Source organism: Lepidothrix coronata, unplaced genomic scaffold (genome assembly GCF_001604755.1).
Source record: "Lepidothrix coronata isolate B3197 unplaced genomic scaffold, Lepidothrix_coronata-1.0 Scaffold69, whole genome shotgun sequence".
Classification (NCBI taxonomy): Eukaryota; Metazoa; Chordata; class Aves; order Passeriformes; family Pipridae; genus Lepidothrix; species Lepidothrix coronata.
This window is the reverse complement of record NW_016690249.1, coordinates 940412-964159: the sequence shown is the minus strand read 5'-3', so window position 1 is coordinate 964159 and position 23748 is coordinate 940412. Positions and strand designations below refer to the sequence as shown.

General features: G+C 41.0%; 1 protein-coding gene across 1 annotated transcript in view; it reads left to right on the top strand.

The window, feature by feature from the left end:
- The window catches only part of FLT1 (fms related tyrosine kinase 1), a 111458-nt gene that overhangs the window by 38571 nt on the left and 49139 nt on the right, over positions 1-23748 (top strand). Inside the window, exons 9-11 of the mRNA XM_017818555.1 lie at positions 159-328; positions 726-885; positions 15025-15139. Coding sequence (XP_017674044.1) covers positions 159-328; positions 726-885; positions 15025-15139 — 445 coding nt within the window. The remainder of the gene's footprint in view (positions 1-158; positions 329-725; positions 886-15024; positions 15140-23748) is intronic.

Below are 23748 nucleotides of genomic sequence, written 5' to 3'. Positions count from 1 at the left end.
CAATCCTTTTTGAAAGGGAAGGATAAGCCTCTAGTAAACAGAATCTCAGACTGTAAATCCTTTCCCAAAGATTGAGAAGTGTTGTGAAATGAAGGAACACAGGCAGTTTAACCAAAAATAGTTTACAAAATTTTGATTTCTGGAATTCTGTTAAACAGGTTAAAAGATGGGCTACCTGCTGCTGAAAAATGTGCCCGGTACATAGTTAAAGACTATTCATTAATCATCAAGGATGTTGCTGAGGAAGATGCTGGAAACTACACCATAATATTGAGCATAAGACAGTGGAACTTGTCAAAGAATCTTACAGTTACTCTTACGGTAAATGGTAAGTTTGCAACCTGTTCCCATGCTTCTCCTGAACATGTAAATGCTGAATTTTCATTCAGCTGTATTGTCATAGATCTTGCACAGGTCGGGACTTTGTGGGTTTTCTTACTGATTTGCATGAGCCCAAATACAAGCCTCAAATGCTGTGTGGCAGACTGATCTTTGAGTCAGAAGATGGACATTGGTTTTCATTAGAAGGGTTTCTGTCTTCCACAGTCACATACTTATTTGTGTTACTAACTGCTCATCTGACTTGATTTAGGACTGCTGGTTTGTTTTGTTCTCCTGGGAAATTTTCTTGTTACTCACACTGCAGGAATGTAGTATTTTTATGATCATGCTATACACTGGAAATGAGCTCATTTTAATTGCTTTTCGATTTTTACTCTTTACAGTGAAACCCCAGATATATGAAAATGCTGTGTCTTCATTCCCTGATCCCAATCTGTATTTACTGGGCAGCAAACAAGTGCTGACATGCACTGCGTATGGTATTCCTCAGCCTAAAATTACATGGATGTGGTATCCCTGTAAACAAAACCATTATAAAACAAGGTAGGACAACTTCCTTACTTTTATTTAGCATGTCTTCCCTTACTATTACACTTAAATATTTACTTTTTTTTTACAAGAATAAAGCTTGCTATAAACATTGCTTAGTTAGTAAAGTTTGTATTCAGCCAAATATTTAAGCACATGCTTAACTGCAGGAATACAAGATGTCATTCAACCAAGTACAACAAACATCTCAAACTAAGGGTACTTGCTTTGAGATCAGTCAGAGAATGGACAGCATTTCCTAGAAGCACATGCTATTTTTCCCACTATGCCTTTCTTTGGGATTATGCTAATGACTGTCTTTCTGTGCCCTTCTCACCAAGAGGTGGCACTAGCAATCTCTCCGTTTGCTGGAATAGATATAACCTGAAATTCTCCATTTCGAGGACAGGTGGGGGCTGCATTTCCTCTATCTGGTATGTTACCCTTGAGGGGCAAGTCACAAAATTCTGAGTATTAATTTATTTTTGCAAACAGGTGTAAGAGAAAAGAAGTCACATCTTCTAACTAGAGAAACATTGAGAAAGACCTATATGAAAATTTTCAGTCTTTTAGTTTCTTTCAAGAGTTTATACAACTATGCGTACTCTGGATTGAAATCTCAGTGCAGCACTGAAGAAACAGTTGTTTCTTCCTTGGGAGCTGGGGTGGTGCTCATCCATTGTCAGATATTTCCTTCTGTCAACAAACACAGATCTGCGCTACAGCACAGGAGAGCGTGTCATCAGAAAGAGAAATTAATAACTAGAAGCAGGTGTTCAATTATGTGCTAAACTGTAGACTCCATTAAATGTTAATTAGGAGTGTGTTTGAGCAGGTGATCCAAGGAGAAATGTAACAATTTGAATCAGCTATTGGCTCTGTTACAAGGTTGTTTCCAGACTTGATTCCAAATTGCTTCGTAATTGTTCTGTGATATTCTCTCTAACCCTCTTCCCTTCCTTCTCCTTAAAGTACTCATTGAAAAAGTAGTCTGGAGAACACCATTTATAATGCTTTGCCTAAAAGGAGTGGAATGACTCCCTCTGAATAATATGGCGACAATTAACTATCACAGAAAGGCACAAATACCCAAGTAATTACATTTTGTTTCCTGCTCCAGGTGGGGAGCAGAGTGGAGTACCTCAGCAGCTGGCACACCTTGCTCAGGCTGATGTCTGTGCCAGTTTGGGTGTTCTCCTTCAAGAACCAGAAAACCCTTTAATCCTACTTATTTCATTACACTTTCCTCTTTGTGTGAGGGAAAGTTTGCCTAAATAACAGATTTTAGGTGCATATACCTTGTGCAGATAAAAAACTTATCTTGTTCTGCCCTTACAGCATTTTTCTTGTATTTACCTGCCCAATGTTAGGTTTCCAATATTAAAATGTTGCTCTGCTTGTGCTCAGGTAGTGCTTATTTCCATGCACAGATGCACCTTGTACCTTAAGTCAATAAACCTCCACAAATGTATGGCATTCACGGTGTATGGCAGAAGGGATTCTCAGCAAATTTCTGAGTTGTGTGTCACAGGACAGAGCATCTACTCCAAGTAAAAAGATGCTGTTGCTGCAAAGATCGTGCAGTGCACAGATCTGTTTGCTCCAGGATTTGTATATGTGTTTAGCTTCTCATCACTTCAGTAGTGTCACTGCAAGCTGGAGGATGATGCATAGTGCATGTTAGATGCTTTTATTTTTGAAGGACTATTGCCTACGACCTCCTTAACGGCAACCATATGGCTGCTTCTTTCAATTTATTTTTGAAACTGTATTTCTGTTTCAGCGATCTAAAAATACCTCAATTAATTCCATTGTTTTTAAAAGCAGATGTAGTTTAATGCTTTGTGATTGATACATTCAATTTGCATAACTTTTCTTTCTACTTCAGTCTGGCCAGTTACAGGAGACCAGCCGAACAAAATAATTTCCATAGTTTCCTCATAGCAAATTAAAAATTAAAAAAAAAGAAAGTTGTAAAGTTGCTCAACAGATGTGAATTTTTGAAACATGGAAAGACCAACATCATTAAAATTCCCTGTTCCTTATTTTCTGTTACAATTACTTTATTTGAACCAACTCTATTGCCATTAAACAACTTTCTGTTAGCTAGCTAGCTAAATAGATAAATAGGTGGTAAGATTGTCTTCTGATGGTCACCCCAGCAAGGAAACACAGGTGAGTCAAGAAAAACTGTCAGGGGCAAATTGTAATGTTCTGGGGCTTTTTAAAGCTTATGTAGAGCTATTAAGTTTAGAGATGACAGGCAAAAGACAGTAGAAGATGCAATGAGAAATAAAAGCAAGTAGAGAAAAAAATAAAATTAGCATTTCTTAAATGATTGAGAATCTTCTTCTCCAGGGCTACCTTACTGCAGCTTACTCTGCTGCTCTGTAGCAGACACATACATTCCCAAACCGAGAAGTCCACAGTTGCTCAGTGGATATAGTGGAGGACAGCTGGTGGGACACTTGTCCTGCAGTGTCCACCGGCCTCACTGGCCTTTTCTCTACCACTCTGGAGCTGTTCTTTCTGTCCTGGTTTTGGCTCAGGTTGGGTTGTCAGCAGAGGTGTGCAGGGGCAGAGAGTTGCAGGACTTGCTGAGGGTCTCCAGAGCGAGGCAGGCTGAGATCCACCTAAAACGGATCAGTTCTGAGGCTGCAGAACAAGTGTCCGCATGCCAGGAACGTGCTTGATGTTAATGGTTCTTGACCTGAATCTCTTCAGCAGATTTGTGTTTATCTTAAACTGGCCTGGCAGAGATTGCCAAGAAAGGGATGTGGGATACTGCTATTGCTCAGCAGTTATACAGTGTCATTTGGGGCAAGTTTCTCTCTCTGGACATTTCTATGTGGGCAGTTCAAGAGATACCTTTGAGCTCTGCCCAAGGTTTAACTGATCTGCCCCTCAGAAACTGCAAACAGATGCCACACTGAAATTTTAATGTAGGTGTTCCAACTCTCCTATCACCTTGCTGCATCCCTCTCTCCTTGAGCTATCAGTTTTGCTTAGCTTTAAACTGAATACGAGATTATTATTTTACAACCCTGCCATCACATCAGTCTGTGATTTTTTGGCTTTTGGGTTATTTTCCGTGTGTGTATGTGCTTGAGGGAGAGAGAAACATAAGGGTATTTTGAAGTTGTCTACAAAAACAAAGTCATAGGTAAAACTAGTACATGATTCTCTGCCTTCCTGACTATAGTGTCAGGATATGAACTCTTCTTGGTGGTAAAATCACCTAACTGTGGGATTGGAAATGGAGGGCTGAATACATGAAGTTGAGGACAGAAGCAGGCAGCAGAGACCAGGGCTGTGCAGCAATGCTGAAGCTGGTGCTGCTGCCAAAGAGCTAATTTCAGGAAACCAAAACCTTTGCAGCACTCTGATGTGTGAGGGTCCTCATTGAAATCACTACTGATCTGACACAGAGTGATAAGAAGTGAATATCACCTCCCTTGGAGACTTGTATGCAGTATAAAGGCAGGGTCATGTGAATGACTTTCTATAAAAATAGTTTTCTATTAAATTTCTATAGAAATAGCTCTCCAGCACTGCAGAGGAAGGAAGAGGAGCATCTCTGGGAGGAAAAAAAATAGGGGTTTTCCTTGAAACTTCTGCAGACATACAGAAAGACTGAAACTAGCATAATGACATTGCACAGGCAGACTCTCACTGACTTCAGTGAAAGAGAAGGCAGGCCATGTGTGCATAGCAGTCTAATTGCATTTCTGCATTGTTTATGTCAGTGTATTAACAAGGGATTGAAAGGCAGAATCATTAGGATGTACTAGGAGAGATGATCAGGGGAAACCAGATTTGGAACATCAATGAGGTATGTAAAATGAACAAGTAAAGAACAAATGTTAATTGTACTTAATTAGAAATGTACTGAACCACCCAAATTTAATTGTTGGATGTCTGCAAACATTGATGCCCATTAGTTTGTCCACAGCAACTGGTTTTGTTCCCTGTGCCACCTTCTATTTCCAGGAAAGGGAAATCTGAGTCCTTAGAGCTGGTAAAAGTAGGTCAGATGCCATTAATAAACAGGTAGTTCTAAAATGCCTTTGTTTCATTTGACATGTGGCTAGATCCTCAGCTCTAAATTCACACTGTCTGAGGATCTGGCTGATGGTCTTTGTGGTTTTCACCCTGTGCTATAAGATATCTTCTTACAGCAATCTACTAATGTAAAGGTACTTATGTGTACACCAAAAAAATTATACTAGCTATTCCCTTATTTTGCTGCAGTTGGGGAAATAGATTAGTGTAAAAAAAAAATCAAACCCTGTGATTTTTGAAGTATCTTTCAAAAAATGCAGATGAACTGCCATGACTGTACATTGTAGCAGCATGGACTTGCAGGGAATTTGAAACCAAAAGAAAGAGAGGAGTGAAATAGCATCTGATCTGCTTCAGCCTGAACAAGCAATATGTTGAAATATCTCATTCTGCACTTCCACTGGGACCCAAAATTCAGTGCTTGCTTGCAAACACATTCTTTCCTCTGAAAACATCTAGTGGGGCTGTATCCTTGTCTTCAGTCAGTATTATGGAATTTTAAAATATTTTTTACTATTTTGCTTGCAAAATGCCATATGAATCAGACCTGGCACATACATATGGTTACATAAGGTTGACAAATACATACTTTACACCAAGTATAGTTTGCCCCAGTCTGTCCTCAGGGTAAGATGCTGATAAATTTATTCTGCAAGCTAGAAATTACTTCCTTATGGGTCTTAGTTGAACCAGAACCTTAAGCTTTCAAATTTTGAAATTTCTAGTTTTCAAATCACTTTAAACCAAATTTTTTAAAAAAAAAATTAAACCAAAAAGTATTATATTTTTTGTCATCGTTCAAACTTAAAACACAAGAACTACAGCAAGATGCAGGTGGTAAGGGATGCTCTGCTTAGCATCAGACTTTTATTCTTACTCACCTATGTTTTTTTTTACTTACTCTCCCCCTTTTTTTTTTCTCCTAGTTTCTTTTTTTTCCGTCCTGTTGCCTTCGCAGGGTGGTCTCTTGGCTTGACTATGTGCAGTCTTAGGGAAAAACACATAAGGGTCACACAGATCGTGGGATGTTACTGATTGATCTTTTACTCCCCGTGGCCCAGCCCACGGAATATACAATGTGTGACAGGCTGTACGTGGGGACTGCACGATGTGAGCGAGGCCCCGCACGCTGGCGATGTCTGAACCAGTGGGGTGTCCCAGCCCGTAGCCAGAAACCTGCTCCTGCACTAGCAGGGGCTCTGGGCCAAAGGAAGGCACCAGGTCAAACTCTGTGTGTGCTTAGGAGTGATTATGAATGGAGTACTATTACTGGATCTAGTACACCTTTTACAAAAATATACAAACTTTAGTTAGCATCCTTTTTCCTTTTATGTGTATGCCTTTCAAAAAGCCTTTGCAGAAGGCTTTGAACAGATATGTCATGTGAGGTAAGCTTGTGCTCAGAAAAAAAATACTCTGTTAAAAAATAGAAAACAGAGGTTAAGACGGAACAACCAGTTCTTGCAGCGTAGGGAGGCGACCAGTGAAGTTTCTCAGGAGCTGGTGCTGGGGTCTGTACTTGTCAACATGTTCAGAAATAACCCGTAAAAGATGGTAAGGAGGTGTCAGAGTCTGATGATGATACCAAGTTATGCAGATTTGTAAGGATGAGGGGCTGACTGCGAAGAAATGCAGAACTGTATGAATCTGGGTATCCAAGTGACAAAGTGGCAGGGTGAAATTCACTTAAGATAAATGTGCATGATATACACAGGAAAAAAAAATCTGCTTTCATATGTAAGATACACGTAAAAAGGCTATTGGCTGGTCATTACTACCACAAAGAGGGATCTGAGTGTTGTGATAGATGTGTTTGTGAAAATGATCACCATCATGAGCAGCTCAAAAAGCAAATCAAGTGTTAGGAATTACCAGGAAAGAAATAAAGACTGGAATAAAGAACACCATGATAACTCCACAAATCCATCAATCACCGACATCTTTTATACTGTGAGCATTTCTGATCCTTTCATTTCAAAGGATGCAGTAAACTGGGAGGTACACCAGGAGTGGCATCAAAAAGGGTTAAAGGAATTTCAGGGAATGAGAGGAATGTGTGAGGGACGAGTGAGGAAGGAGGTCAAGTCTTTGCAGACCAAAAAAGAGGTGACTTGGGGGCTACAAGATAGAGATCTACAAATTTGTGATCTACACATATGTCCGAGAAGCAACTGGGTATGTCTTTTCCAGTTCAAGAAGTGGAGGCCATTAAATGAAGACAAGAAGAGCACAATTTGGAACAGAAAGAGGATATAGCTCTTCGTGCAGTGGATAGCATATCTGTGAAACTCCTCAGCAGAGGATTTTGGGGGTTTGAAAAGTTTGTGCAAAATCTTGGAAGAGAAATCCACTGAAGTGCAGAAACAGTCTCCATTGCGGGAAGTTCCTGAGCTGATAATAATTGGTGACTGGGGGAGTATTAGGAGGAAGTATCTGAAGTTAGTCCTGCTCTTACTCATCCCCAACCATCTGCATATGGTCATTGTTGGGACAGGATATGGGGTAGATGGATCCTTGGTCTTACATCCATGTCTGTCAGTATTTTCTCTTCCTGTTTTCCCTCTAATCAACTCCCCTCTCTCCTTAGAAATGTTTCCCTCCATTCTTTCTCATCCCTTCCTTGTTTTCTGCCTGCACTTCCAGTCCCTCAATCCAGTCAGCCCAGAGCTGCTCTCAGACCCCTACTTGGAGTGAAGCTGAATACAAATCATCCTGAAAAACACAACCTCTGTGCAGCAATAGCTCCTCCGTCTCCTTTGCTAATCACTGGGAAATGGAAAGGGTGTGAGTTGTGCCTCCAGCTTGTCAGCAAGACAGGGAGTATTAAGAACTATGTAAATAGGTTAGTAAGGTGTTACTCCTTTCTACAACCAAGAAGATCCACTCAGCACAGCAAAGGAAGGGGATTTTGACACTATGAGAAGGAAGATGTTGCAGATACACAGATCTTGGAAGGTTATAGATGTAAGGTTATGTCTAGAAGTTGAGTGAGCTATCAAAAGTGAGTTGTGCATGAAAAAGAACTTATGCAAGAAACATCTGAATGGACTTTATATATATAAGGAACATAAATTTGGAATAAAAAAAATAGAGTGGACACTGTATGTAGAAGTTTCATGGACTTTCTCTTTAGGATTCTGACTGTTCGACCAAATCACAAGACCCTCTTCCTTGCAGTACTACAGACTATTAAAATCAGACACATTTTTCCCCAGAAAGAAATTCTAGGTGTTTGTGAAAATCTCATGCTTTGAGTGATAATTCTATAGTTCCAGCCAACATCCAGCTTCTCTGTGGAGGACATGATTGTTGCTTTTGGACAGAGAAAGTGGAGGCTGAGTCTCAGGATTGCATGGGACATGAGAGTGATTATATTCTAGTAAAGGAGGGAACAGAGGTGGATAATAAGGAAGGAAAGGAGGTTTGGCTGAAATACGATGGTAATTTGTGTCCATGGAGAATGTTAAGCAGTGTGAATCAGAAAACTGAGGGTCAAGAAGCAAAATATAGTTATCTGATAAGACAAGGTGAGAACATTTCAGGTAACCTCAGGATGTACAGACACCTGAAAAATGACTTTCAAATGGTGTTATGTTCCCTAATGGCCAGGAGTCTCAAGTGTTGGGAAAGAAATTGGAAACAGAATGAGGTTTTTTGTGACCTTCAGCCTCAATCATTTGCATTTTTTGTTGTGAGTAGCTGGTGTTGCAAGGTGCTCAGGTGTGCAGATGTAGAAGTGATTTTTTTCCTGTGGAAATGTGAGCATGGGCTGATGAAGGGTTCAAAGTTGGGGTAGGTAACACTGCTGATGATCTTACTGCTTCTTTTGAGATAGCTCAAATCAATCATCTTTCCATGGAAGCATAGTGGAACAATTCAGGGCAAGTCATAATGTTTGGAAAGAATTAGTATGAAAAGGAAACACTATCTCATTATCTGGTTGCATGTAGATAATAGCAAGAAAGGCAGTGTGCAGCTATCAAATACTTTCTTTTTTGATAGAACCATGGAAATACACAACATATGCCATATACCCTACTGTTTTCAAAGATGCTGACCAGGAGGATGAGGCATTTGGGACATCAGGGATCTCCCCTAGAGAACATACTTACTCTCCAGATATCCCCCTCTATGGGGAAACAAATCATTCTACAAAACAGAAAAAAACCTCAGTCCTCCCTCTGGCAAGTTAGCAGCACACCAGGGCCCTATCCCAGCCTAATGTATGGAGGCCACTTAGAAATCCTCCAGCCACCCCATAGGCTGTCAGTGAATAGTTTCTCAGCACGGTGTCCTTGTTCATAAGTTGCACCTACTCTGGAGACAAAGGTTGAGGAGTGGCAATGGAGAGTTGCTGCACTCTGAGAGTCATGAGTGTATCTGAAGTGAGATGTGCTGGTGATATCCCATCTGCTCGTGGTAGGCAAATGTTGATACTATGATGGGAAGAAGTAGAGACCAGTGACAGCGTGAGCAGAGAGGAGAAGGAGTCATGCAAGGGAGGAATATGCACCACTTTCACTAGGATTTCTTATTTGGCATTCCTTGCTAAGTTCCTACATAAATATAAACAAACAAATAAACAATATACAGTGTAAAATATATCAAGTTCCTACCATTTGTAGATTTCCTCCTAGCCCCACTAATCCCCATATTGGGAAAGGTGCTTGGGATGAGCTCCCAGCTGCAGCTTTGCCACCAAATGCAGTGGGGCCAGTATTTCAATCTCTAACTTATTGATTTTGATCTAGAGCAGGAACATTTGGACCAAAGCTTCTGAGAATCACAGACTCATAGGCATAGACAAAGCTGGCAGGGGGCCAGCAGATGTTCTCCCCTTCCCCCCCACAAAGCACGTTTCACAAACTGTACATGATCTCTGCTACTATTTTTCCTCTCTGTTTCCTGCTTCAGATTGACTCAATATTCCCAGGGACACGTGGCTACACCAGCCCTATGCTACCAATTGCACAGTGCTGGATGCTGAGGCACAGAGCTGGCGAGGCCCATGTCATTCAGATTTTTTTGATAACTTCCAAATGAAAACCAGTTCCTATGTATTCTTTACAATTCCAGGAATTCCCAGAGTTCCTGTCTTAAGTTAGTGTTGTCACCATTGCTTCTTGAAAGATGTGAGTCAGCCCAACTGGGATTTGTAGTAACATTGCCCCGATACTGCTAGGAATAGATTGCTGCTCTTTAAAAAAAGGAAGGTGCTGAGGAAAGTATTGTGACTGCCATTAATCACTCTAAAAAATGGGCAGTATTACTGACAGGATGGCTTCCCCTGGCTCCTAGTACTGCTGCAATTGACAAATACTATCAATTGACAAGCACTGCCTCAGTGACTGAGTGTGATCAAGGCTTCCAGTGGCTTTGCCAAGAGGAATGCTTAGAGAGTTGAATGGGATGTTACAGGAGGTAACAATTGCAATGGCCCCTGGCATCATGCAGGAGGAATTGGGAGGGAGGAGCTGGGAAGACAAGGAGATAGAGACCAGTATTTTTCCAACGGGTCTGGGGAATGAGGCTCTTCCACTGGTATTTTTCATTGTACTGTTTGAACTGCAAACTGCAGTACTGTCTTTGGGATGGGGAAGATGTGTCTGGTCAGGCTGGATGTGGGGCTTTCATTTAGAACTGACTGTCATACTCGGGGTCAAGCCAGTCCTGTGAATAATTGGACAAATCACTTAGCTCCTATGCTCTGCTATGAATCACTGGGGTGACAACAGAACAGCTTTTCTTCTGAGACGAGTAGTTTAATTGGCAGGACTTTAGCTTGGAGCTGGTTTGTAGTTAGATTTCAGTGACATACATCAAGATGACATGAAGTACACTCTTACCCTGGAAACTTTTCCCCGTTGATAGTTATAAATACACCACACTATTGTGCTTGGCGTGCTGTATACTAATAGACGTGAGGGCTCTGAAACTCATTAGGAAAGGGAGCGGGCCACCGAGCAGAGCGAGGACAGTGTGAAGCGAAGGTTGATCACCATAGCCTTGTCCAGGATAAGCCATGGGAGTTTTCTTATCTCGCTTTGGCAGGAGGTGCTGCTAGCTTCCTGTGCGAAATCAGGAGCATATGCAGCTTTCCTCTTGTTGTTTGGCTTCCTCCGCTACACAAGACGGTTCCCAGCACTGTGATTATCTTTGCATCTTCAAACATGGCACACTCTGCTTCCTCAAGGGCTTGATGTATTCTTGAGAAGCAGGCTGGCTCCTCTCCCCCAGGCCACTTCTCCAGGGCCCCTGCCGGTGCCAGCTCCGCACATCACAAACCCTTTATAAAGCTGGACTTAACGTCTGGTTGCATAAACCACCCCCAGCCTTTCCAAAGTCATGCAAACTCCTGAAGCTACCGGCGAGATGAGCAGGTCTGACGGCAGAACGAGCCCTGTACCATAGGCAGAGACGCTCTCATCCCTCTTTCCCCCTGTGTTGGGCTTCTCTTGAAACCCGACAGAGAATTAGCGGCTCCTGTTTTTCCAAAGGAATTGCCGTTTTCTCGGACATGTGCCTATGAGGGCGGGGGTGGATGGGGGTGGACAACAGCAAATGTGCATGCCAGCAGGCATGTAGGCACATGGGAAAAACTACTTAGGGTGTGAAAAACCTGATTGCTCTGCTCAACTAAGAAAGCAGAGCCTGATTACCTTGCTCTGAGGTTGCATAATGTTTATAAGCATAGGTTTGTACACATCCCCTTTAGCATTTTTTATGGGATCTCTATACACGCAGAGTCGTACCCACAAAATAGGAACATGAAAGGGTCTGCAGGGAAACAGGTGAAAGAAATACTTAGAAATGTGCTGATGAATATCAGCTTGTTTATCAAACCCTCTGCACACTACGTGCTTGTTCATTAACCTGGCGGTAACCCTGCTGTAAGATTTCCTGAAGATGCAAAGCAACGAGGCTCATCCCAAAGCAAAACATTTCAGGAATTCATGCGCTCTGGAGATATCTGGAGTAATATTCAAATATCTATAATTCAGTGGGCTTTCCTTGGAAACACAGGCAGTTCTTGCTAAAAATAGGATACCCTTGCTATTTTACTGAGTAGGTATTTTGAAGTAGTTTGCAATTTCTTTACAAAGCACAAAAATATGTAGCTGATGTTATCTGAGGACACATGCAATGAAACATCAATTGAGTTAACAAGAAGATGATTTTCTGTTTAGGTTCCAGCCAGCATAGATTTCTGTGTTTTCATTTTTCTCTCTTTCTCTCCAAGCATCTGTACTTAACACAAACATTGGGTTTGATGACTACATCTAGGTTCAGCAGAGCCTTTTCTCTTTCTGTTACAAAATGCCCGTTGTTAGAAGAGGTCAGGTTAAGAGGCAGGACTTAATTACTCCCATTTGCCCCTTCCCCTTCTCTACCCTGCTGTTGGTAGTGTCTTTCACATAGCACCCCTGGCAGCAGCCAGAGGCAGGATGCCTTGGAGTATTAACCTGAGCAGCCAGCACAGAAGAGTGGATGTAGCTTGTGTGATGTTCCTAAAGCTACGTTAGTGTATTTGAGGTTAAAGTGAAGGCATTTGGCAGCTGATGAGAGAAAGCATCTGGTTCTGCATCCAAAAGCATGAGTCTGAGTCTTGTCCTAGGCTTTGCCTGGCAGCCGTGCTGCAACAGGTCTTTAAACGCTTGGTGATCCAGCAATCTGTGGAGCCAAAGTGGTGTATAGAACAGTATTCATGTGTACTGGCAGCTGTTGGATATAGTACTCTCAGCTTGATTGTGACTCCTTTTTTATTAAAACCATGGGCAACAGCTATGAAGCGTATTTGAGTTTCTACTATAGTTGCATTAACGTCATAGTCAGAAGTTTAGATGTGGAATGGTATGTGAAGTTAGTAGAGTTCACAGATGTGCCTCTGCGGCTAATATTTCATTCAGCATTTTACATGTCTTTTTCTTGTTATTGTGATGTTATTGTAGTTATGATGGTGGTTTGTATTATGATATTAATGAATAATCAGCACTTCATTGTGCTAGGCATCAACAAAGACATAACAGCGTCCTCATCCCTAAGACATCGCAACCCAAATATGTACAGTCTTTTTAAGGAATTATGAGGAAGAGTATAATAATAGCAACTAAGTCTGGAGGCTACAGAGTTGCAAGAAAGGAAATCAGAGATGCTTTTCTGAGATACACAAGCAGCTTCTGAATATGCATGTGCTTCTTTCTGTCCTTTACCAAAATATGTGTCTCTGTAAAGACTTTTATGGTAAAGAGTACAAAATTTCAGCATTGTAACAAAGAAACATAAATGTATTCTGTGGGGAAAGGAAAAAAAATAGGAGGTACTTTTTAGTATAAGTCAAGTGAGGTTTTGGGGTGTCTATTTTCCTGTACAGATTGCATCCAGTCACAAGGATGTGTTTTTGATACTGCCTGTTTGTGTGCCTACAGTACTGGCATCACAAAATGAGTTCTGATATCTCCTATGGCATGGAAATGTTACCATCTTAGCTAAATTATCATGTCTTCTGTGTTTTAGTCTTGCTACAGATCCAGACTTCTTGGAGCATTAAATGTGCAAAGTAAATGACATCTACCTTTCTGAGTAATTTTTAACCAAATTTTCCCATTAGAATGCATCAAGTGTCTTTATCAATGCAGCTATCTTTCATCCACCCTGGCCTCAAGAGTCATGTATTAGAAGTTGGCTTTTAAACCAGAGTCTGAAAGAAAAAGTAATGTTGATAGGGCCTTCCTGCCATGCTATTGCTCCCTGCCCTCTTTCCATGCATGAATCTCCATGGCCTTCTCCTGGGTTTTTTTGGCCTTTTCAACGCACTGATCCTCTCAATGCATATTGTGAAATTGGGGCAGACAATCACATACTACATCCCAAGTCAAATTCCATGTCATCATTTCCTTAAGCTGTTATATCTGCTAAGACACTGGCCAGTTTGACAGAAAGCTGCATAATTAAAAACAAGCATGTAAAGTTATTATACTATTGATATTCTAAACAACACAAAGTTTAAGCAAAGTGCACAGTTGGTGAAAGGAAATGAATCTCATTCTTTGGTCAGGATTGCATCACATTCTGTTATCCAGTCACTGGGCATTAAAGTTCATTTCTCCAAACAACTGTTATACACGTCAGAACTGTTTGATTACAGATACTACAGTCATTATCTTTCAAATCCGTGGAAGATCAAAGGAAATCTGAAAGAGGTTCACCTAGCTGAAGGGTACAATTAACAATGGAACTGGAATTGAACAAGCAACAACTTAATTTTGGAGGAAAAGCTAAACTAGATACTCTCAAAGAACAGGGTCAGGCAACATTTAAGAAGCATTCCATTGTGTTTATTTCCATGTGTACCAAATTAGGCTTTGAGAAACAAATTAGCTCTACCATGACCACACCTGAATGTTTTGATTACAAACTGATTTGTGGCATGAGACAAAAACATTTTTTTCTGTGACTTCCATTTATTAAGATGACTTTGATTTTTTTCTTAGTTAAGTTATCTTTTAAATCCTCTTGCTATTTAGTTTTGTTTAACTTTGTTTTGTTAATTTGCAAGATTATGCTCATTTTTACTGTGTCTTGTAATCATTGAGCCTCAGTATTGATATTTTGCCATTTTGTAAACTGAACTAAAGAAAATATTCCTAAATGACTAGCGGTATCATATCTCATTATAACAAAAAGAAACTGCACATAATAAATCAGCATCCAATACATTATGGAATGGGTCTTGACTTAAAGGCTAAAACATTGAACCATGGTGATGTCCGAAAACAGGAGCATTGGAAATAGGATGCTGGTCTTGCACAGCCCTGTATTCAGGCTCTGACTGTAAATTCTGACCTCCTGGTCCACAGTGGGTTAAATGTGAACACTGATTCCAGAGAACTAATATTCAAGGAGGGGCTGGGGAACTGGATCCAGTTATCAGGCTCCAAACCTCAAGATTTAATGAAAAATAACTATACTTGCCTGGTCATCGCAGTACCTGAGGTTTCCCTGACTTATCACTGTTTTGAGAACAATTGTTTTGTCTTATGTGTTGAATTTCTATCACTGAATCAATAAAATTTCAATTTTTGTTGTTTTCAGACATGGCTTTTGCTTTTATACTGAAGGATCTTTCATCGTGAAAGCCGGCAGCAACATAGGAAACAGGATCCAGAGCATCACTGAGCGAATGGCTGTAATAGAGGGCAAAAATAAGGTATGATTCCTAGGAGCAGATAACCTTTCTGTGTGAGAGCATGTGTTGAAAAGGCACTGTAAGATGCTATCGAGGTAACAGTGAGGAAGCCAGTATTTTTATATTGTTTTGATTTGAAAATCTGCATACATGCAGATAACTTTCATACTTGGTATTTATTTGCTGAGATGCAGAGATGTATTTATTTCTGCAGGCAGTCATATTAAGTGACATGCCAAGAGAGTGTATCAGTGGGATTCACTATAACTGCTCTCTTAGACATGGTCTGTAGTATCTGGGGGTACCTCAGGAGCACAGGGGCAGGGTTCCAGGCCATCTTTGATTAATGTTGTGCAATTTACAATTTCATGTTGTTTTTCCTGTGAGAATTTAACAATTTACTCTCATTAGAGTTTATTCACAGATGTGGTCCTAGATGATTAGATGACCAAGTCTTTTCTGGAATAAAAAATTTAAAGAGCCAAATGAATCCAGATTACAGAAGTAAAGTTTAAGAGAGATCTCAGTCAGACAGCAAGGTGGGATTCATCCCAGTGATATTAACCATCTAAATGTTAAGTGTCTAGTCTAAGTGAAGCATTTCTTTATGGGCCATGGGGAGATGCACACAATTCTGAAGGGCGTGTGGGCCTGTCATCTGTTGGTGTCTAATGTGAGAGACAAAACCAATCAAGTTAACTTGCCAGGGGCTAAGGAGGATTGCCCATCAATTAAAGCCTTCAAATCAAGGATGTCCTAGATCAGCTTCACTTCCCTGGGTTATACATGAGACTGATTTGGTGTGATTGGCTAGACTGTGCTACGGAGCTGCTCAGATGAAGATGCACAATGCCATGCCACTGTCACAGCATCTATTTTCACAGGCTAGTTTAGTTTGTGGCAGTAATATCTGAAGAGATTATAAATTTTAAAGCCTGTCTTTCTCTAGGCCGGTCATTTTTAAGGCCACCAAAATGCTTTTTGTAATTCTAAGGGTGCTGAGGTTATAGGTTTCTTTTCCTTGATGGCTACCTTCAGTCTTCTGCATATGAAAATGTTTATGAACTGTAATTATTCTCATGGTAGGGCCCTTTCACACACCGCAGAAAAAATTGGGTTTTACGTGCAGCCAAGAATCAGATCTGGGACTGCATTTTCTCCTGCTGTTATATTATTTAGAAAATACCACAGGTGTTCATGGCACCATTCCAGCGCATGGGAACAGGCTGGATCTCATTGAGGCATTTGCTCTATTTAGCTGTCCAGCTCTACGTGCTTAAAGATCAAGGCAAAGATGGAAGCAAACAGCTTCCTAGGGTAGACTATCATAGGAAAGCACATGAAAAATGTGACATAAGGAGGGATTTGAAGGAGGAAAGGGAAATCATTTCAGGCACAGGAAGACACAGTCTATTCCAAAGGGGGAATGATGAACAAGGTGATAAGAACCAGTTATTTTCCAGAAGGCATATAGCCGTGCTATGGGTGAAGTCCTACCTGCTCACAGGGTGCAGAAGGAACTGTGTAATGATCAGATCTCATTCTCCTTGTGTGTTGTGTATTTTGGAGACAGTGTAAGAGGAGTGGCTGAAATGTCAAAGCAACTTCCAGTCAACAGCAAATAAATTCCTCCCTGGAGGAAGATGCTAATAATGGGTCCTTGCAGCAGAAATGCTGGGTTTGTTTGAAGTCTTTGGCAAACAGCCCTTTTTGAAAAATGTGCCCACAAATGAACCAAGGAATTGTCTCTGCACAGAAAGTTTTGCTGTGAAACTTATTGGTTCTCCTTGGTATTCCTTGTCTTCTTACTCTTTAGTTCAACTAAGAAAGTTCTACCTTGCTTTGCCTTATTCCTCCTGGTCCTTATGGGAAGGGGGACATCAGTGAAACAATCCCTTTACTCAGCTTTTTCACAGCTTTTCTTAAGTTTCTCTGTTTTTGCTGCTCTTCCATAGCTCTTCAAGCACAGCTGGATTGCTTTTTAAAGCAGAAAATGCTCTCTAAGCCCAGGTTCCTGGCCAAGCTGAGAGTTGCATGATTTGTGCACACACAGCTGCTCTGGAGCATCCAGGATTATTTTCTTAAATTCATGGGAGTCCATGACTTTTCACTCTTTGCAGCCCAAGGGTCATTCTCAATCTCCCAGAGTAAATTCAGAGAGACACAGTTCAAGCAGAACCCTTCCACATCTGCTGCAATATTGTAAGGCTGTTAATAGCACTGAGCTCACTGAATGCAGCATGTCATCACAAGCGTCTGGCTCTGATGGACTGCTGTGAGCAGTTCTGCTACTGCAAGCAGCTGTGAACAGCTCTCTGAGGCTTTTCCACGTTAATGGTGCCCTGCAATCTAAACAGTGTCTATCCCACCTTTATATCCCCACACAGCAAGCGTGGTAGAAACAATCTCAAAGCTCAATGGAAACAACAAAGATGTAGGAGACAAAGTGGTGGAAGAATGGAGGAAGATGGATGAAGAACCTGAAAAAGGCTGCACACTTGGGTTACTATGAAAGGCGAAATTAGGGTGGTCACAGGATGAGAATATTGTAACCAAGGGAAGAGATGAAAAAGGAATTATCAAAAGGTTTCTTTAGCAATCAAGGTAGCTGTTTTCACCTTCTTAAAGACTTCGTGCCAATTCCACACATTTTCTCTACGTACAACATCTGAGTGCCTCCAGTTTGGTTCTTTGCTGTGTCAGTTCTTTGTTTCTCTGCGATTATCCGGGTAGTCACAAGTATATTTTAAAGTTAGAAAAACCTCAAACCCTGTGTCTGTGCAGTTAAAGTAGTGCAGGAAGCCTGCACTATATTATTCTTCTGGTGACAGAGAAACCGTGACAACAGTGTTATAGTAACATTTCCGCTGAAGCCTCTCTAAAAGGACATTGAGAAACTCGAGTGGTATAATGGAAGAACTTTGTAACATCAGCCGTAATACTTAATCATAATACAACACTTGAAGTGATTTGATTCCCCCACCCAAAGTTTTAATTCTTGTTTTGTTGGACATTTCAGTGATTTCCTACAAAGTTGCGCTATTCTTAGTCTTATCATGTAAACAGGTCACAGACACTCTCCTGTCATTCAGCTACTAAACCCCATCACTTCTCAGTGTTCCCAGCTAAAGCTAACTGCTACGTATAACTGAGGGCTAATACTGATTATTATTCTTTGCATGGGCTGTGTTCATTAAAATGTCAATCTGTGAATGACCTGCAATTATAAGGTACAAAAAGCTGGTGCATTCACTGTTACCAGTGCATACATACAGGCATGTGTTCCCTCCTGTGTGTGCAGGCACACACTGGTTTATCAATAGTTTTGACAGGAGTCAGTACCCCTTGTACAGGGGTAGAAGAGACAGGGTGCTGCAGGAGAAGTTGACAAGGATCCTGGGTATGAAGAATGTGCAGAAAAGCACTAAGAGGGTGAGTTCACATGAGGGAGAGTAAAAAACGTGGTTCAAGAAGAAAGGATGATAGATCTGAGGGAAGGAGACAATAGACAAGAGGGCAGTTGAGTATAGGGAAAAGTTGGAGGGAGTGAGACAAAACCCCCTTGTTTTGGGGAAATAACCTAAAGAATCACATTCTTGAGAAACCAAAATGGAACAGAATGAGGGGTGACTGCCTCACCCCTCTGCTGTTAGCAAATATTGAGGTCCCACTGACAACAGCAGGTACCATGTGTCTGTGTCACAGGATATGCCTTCAAGAACTGTGTGTAGAGGGTAATAATGCATGAAGTTGTGGTTTATCATGCATATATGTGTGTGTGTGCGTATATATATATATATATATATATGGCTTTGTTATATATATGTATATATACATATATATGGCTTTGTTTTCCACTGCATAAATACCTTACTGACAGGGGTTTTTAGTGGTCCCATCCCTTGTGAGTGACAAAGCCACCTGACTTCATGGAAAATGGAAAGTAATGGCCCTGTAACATGATTCTGTAAGATGAAACCTAGACTCGCCCTTGTCCATCTCTGGTTTGGCTGGCAACAATGGGTCAACCTGACTGAGGGTAATATTAAAACTCCCAACATAGAGGCAGAGTGTTAGATAGTCAGAAGAGTCAGTCCTAGACGTGACTAATAAGGTGTGATCATGTAAAATAGAATGGTTCCATCTCTCCTGCATCTTCTATGCCAAGCCCTAAACGTCTACCTGTCTTCCACATCCCCACATTACTGATGAAATGAGGAAGTACATGTTGTGTCTCTTCTCAGTCCTGATACATGCCATCTGTCTGGCCAGTACGTCTGAACAGATTGTCCACCTGGAACCCAAAGCAGAAGAGAAAGCTGTTTAGCTCACTACAGCAACATTTTGATCTTTCTTCTCTACCCAGCATCTGCTTTTCATGAAATGCATGAGATATTTGCGCTTTGAGTTGTCAGTAAATTTTAGTTGCAATTGGACAATGGATTCAAAAATTACTGAGCATGTGGGGGAAGAGAGGATACTGGCAGACAGATGAACAGGCTGGCAAACAGATGGACATACGGACAGTGTGATCTTCCTCAGAAATCAGGCTAAAGATAGCAGCAGCAGTGTCGCTTGCCTCTCTTCAGCACATTGTAACTTCTTCTGGAGCCTTCTTAAGTGCTACTAGAATCACTGTCAACACTTTCAAGCGGATTATTGCGAGGTGCCAGTGGAGCCAAGCCCTCGGTGAGATTAAAACCAGCAGAATTCAGCGCCTGCTACTGCTGAGCTGGAGCTCCCTCCAGCTCCTGAAACTGATCGCCTGCCTTGGTGCAAAAGGGAGGTGTGAATCAAGTGCTGCTTTGCCCTACGCCTGGCCCTGGGGAGGAGAGCAGGGGGTGCCCTGGTGTAGCTGTCTGTGGCATGATTCCTTGCCAGTCAGCCAGCTGTGTTCGGTCTGGGGGGACAGGATGGGATGCAGAGGGAAACTGCAGCTCTGCTTGCTACAGAACAGTACCTTGCAGTGACTTACCTGTCTGACCCTGGGGGGGCAGAAGGTGCTCTCCTGCATATATTCATGTCCTGCTGCTGAAGATATTTTGGTGTTTCTTCGATGGTGGTCCTGAAGGTGAAACATGTTGTCCAGATGTTTTGCACTGACGCTCCTTGCCAACATGTGAGATACATAGTTCATATGTCTTTGGCACAAACAGACCAGTCCAACAGTGCACTACCAATATTTAGATATGGGTCTTCCTAAATAATATTCCTTTAGCCAAAGATAAATCCAAGGGCTTGAAGAGAGCATATTTTCATTTATTTTCTTATTTTTTAAAACAAATACATGTTCTTAAAAGCATAAATAGCAGGGAATCAGAAATAATTTACACACTTGCACTAACCTGCTCTATGCTGAAAGGGCAGTATTTTGTTTTTAAAATATATGGACTGTTTCAGGAAGTCAGGACAGCAATCTCTGAGCAGAGCATGTTTATGCCAGTGTCTGCAGAGGCCTTCTAGGAGTCACGCAAGAGTCATGTTGCCAACCATTTTCTGAAAACTCCTCTTGCTTCTCTACCATCAGCTAAAGCAGTGCTAATCCTATATCTCAGCTACTCTGAAAAAAGAAAAATTGAAGCAGACTATCCAAAGGAAAGACCAGCCCAAACTGGCTCCAACACAGTGATCATGCCAGTTGCTTTGCACTGTCTTTGTCCCTCAGTCTTTGCCTCATGAGTTTCCACGTGAAACAAATCTGTAAATTCCTCTTTCATTTCTTAGGTTTTCTGCTTTATGCTCTTCTATTTGCCAGCTAAAGCTGCAGCAATATGGGATTTACTTCCCTAGCCCACGCCTTTCAGATGAGCCTGTAGCATAGTGCTTCAGCTGATATGATGGGAGTAGAAAGAAGGAATAAAGGACCAAAACACGAGTGGTAAATGAGGGTTGCGAACAGATAATACTCAAGATACTGAGTATGCCAGGAGGAATTTGCCTGTTCTGGCAAACTAGATTTAGACTTTCTGTATATAACGTGGTTGCAAATCTAGGATCTGAAACTCCCTGTTGCGAAGCCAGATACAAAGTTGTGAGAACTTTTTCATCTTTTGCTGCAATAGCTATACAGTGAAACCATGCTGCACAAGCTGATCTCAAACAGTCATGGTTGCTCAATAAACAGCAGCATGCCAGGCTCCTCTGGTGGGTTTTAGCTGGCATCTTCAATGCAAAACACAGACTGCACCACTGGAGGGCTCACAAACTATTTAGAGAGATGTTATCTTATCCTTAAGACTAATTTATAAGCTAAAAGGTTTATGTCAAGATGTGTTGTCCCTAAAATATTCTGCTCTGTTGCAAAGTCAGTCTTGCTTTTTCCTAGACACCATGGCTTTCCCTGCTTAGTCAAGTAAACATATCAATGACTGCTCTCTGGCACTAAGCCCTCCTGTGTTCATAATATATATTTCCCTTGCCTTCCAAAAAGACGTCGCTTGCGTGGAAGTTGCCTGTTGGAAGTGATCCTTGGCCCATGCTAGAAAAGTATTTGGGACAGTGCAAGTTGGTCAAAACCAAAACAATGCTGGGGGAGAACTGAATTTTAGTGCTGATGAATGTTCTCTCAGGCAATTTAATACACAAGAAGCATGTTGTGTATGTAAGTAACTGCAGTCCTGATGCTTTAGCGTAACTGTATGCACCATCCTCAGTGTAACAAAAGTAATAATCACATCGCAGTCAGCTGCAGCAGTAAATCTCAAGATTGGAGGCACAATTTTTCATTAAAAATGAATACCTTGTGATGTAAGGGCAAAATACAGACTGATACTACCAAAAATTTTTCAAACCATTGGAGTAATTGTGGGAGGAATAGTTGGCATATATTTTTCAGGCTCAAAAATGTTTTGCCTCTGTGTATAGTAGGATAAAGACAGGTGTCCTGGAGTCAGAGAGCAAGAGCTTCATTCTCCTTCACTGCGTATTTTAGGTCACAGTTGCTACCTGGGCAAAGTTGCTATGAGTTAACACCAACTAGCAGAAAAAGTCTGGGATGGCAGAAATAGTTTTTAACCACCCACATTAGCCTTCTGTGGTAGTCATTATGAGACTTCCTTCTGTTCTGAGTTAGTGTCAATAAAATAGCTGCAGGAATCCTGGTGCTGGGTCCTGTGGCCGCACTTTGCAAAATTATGTTTAAAAACTGAAGAAATTCAAAGAGAATGACAAAATATAGACAGAGCTGGACCCATCCTTTATAATTAGAAATTTGTAGAGGTCAGCCTCTTGAATTTAGCAAAACGGGATGATTTTTTCTAAGGTGTGTAATTAAGTACCTGGTATTACTGATCCTCTTTCATCTCAGAGAACATCCAAAAAGGTAGTTTAGAAAAATTCTAGCTAGAAATGTTATGTAGTTTGTTAGCAGACCACTGAGACAGCTTTACAGGGTAATGGTGCTGTTAGCATCATTTGCAGTGAATTTATCATAGTGCAGTCTTCTAAAACAAATAAGCCAAAATCAAATGACTTGACTCCACTGTGTTTGCTCGAGTAGTAGGAAAAGTAATAGACTCTTTCTACTAAAGAATGAATTTGGGAAGCCAGAAGATTTGTACTAATCAAGAGTTCACCAGGAGTTTGGAGATAGCTATGAAGTCTCCGAGTAGAGACAGAAGCAGTGCAAACAATCAGCCAGTGTTTATGTAGAAATGTAGATAACTGGTCCTTATTTATCACTGACTCACCCTCTTGGGCTTGTCTCTGAACTCCAGCAATCAGGAAGACTTAAAAGAATGTATTAATTGCACAAAACTGATTTTAAGGTTTTTAGAAAAGCCAAATAATTCCAAACAGGATTCTGTGGCCATACAATTTCCTTTTGTCACTATCCCAGCTCTGCCTGTAACTTCAGCCAAAATGTGTTTTACAGAAGAAGTAAAATGGAGACAGAACAACAGAAGATTAAGCTACCACGTTGTAACTAGGAACGTTACACTGATGAGCTTCATGTTCATGCCCCATGTCTTAATTCCGTAATAGAATGACACCTCATTTTTTTCTGTATAACTTTCCTCTTTTGCTTAGTGCCTAAGCCATTAGATTGTGTCTTTCCATCACCCTGAAGGTAAAGCTCTTATTATTACGGTGGTTTTTGTTTTTATAAAGGCACATTAGACATTGCTGGTCCCTGGCTTTTGAAGGTCTTATCTTGCAAGTCATATAAGTCTGAGAAAATATTTAGTGTGATGGACCTCTTAAGATGGTGATAGAATACAATGTAAATAAAACTGACGTATTATTATTTAATAATAGAATTATTAAGTCCAAGAAGAGAAAATAGTACAAAAGAGCACATCTGTTTTGCCCCTGTCCTTCCTCACCTAACATATATGAGGGAAAATGAAAGAGAAATCAAAAGAGTTTAGTGCCAAATAGAGCTATGTTGTGGGTTTTTTCCCAGCGTTATCCAAGTGCCTGAGGCATGCCTCACCTATTCCCTTTGCAGTTTGGCTCTTCTATTGCAGGCTGCTTATCTCCTCGGGTGAAACACATTGTGTCATGCTTCATGTTTTATAGCTTACCATTACATCACCATCGAGAGATAAATCGATCTGAAAGACACATTCAAAGATTTTTGGTTGTGATGGCTCTGATAATGTAAAGGTCACCCAAGGAGCTTGTTTCCT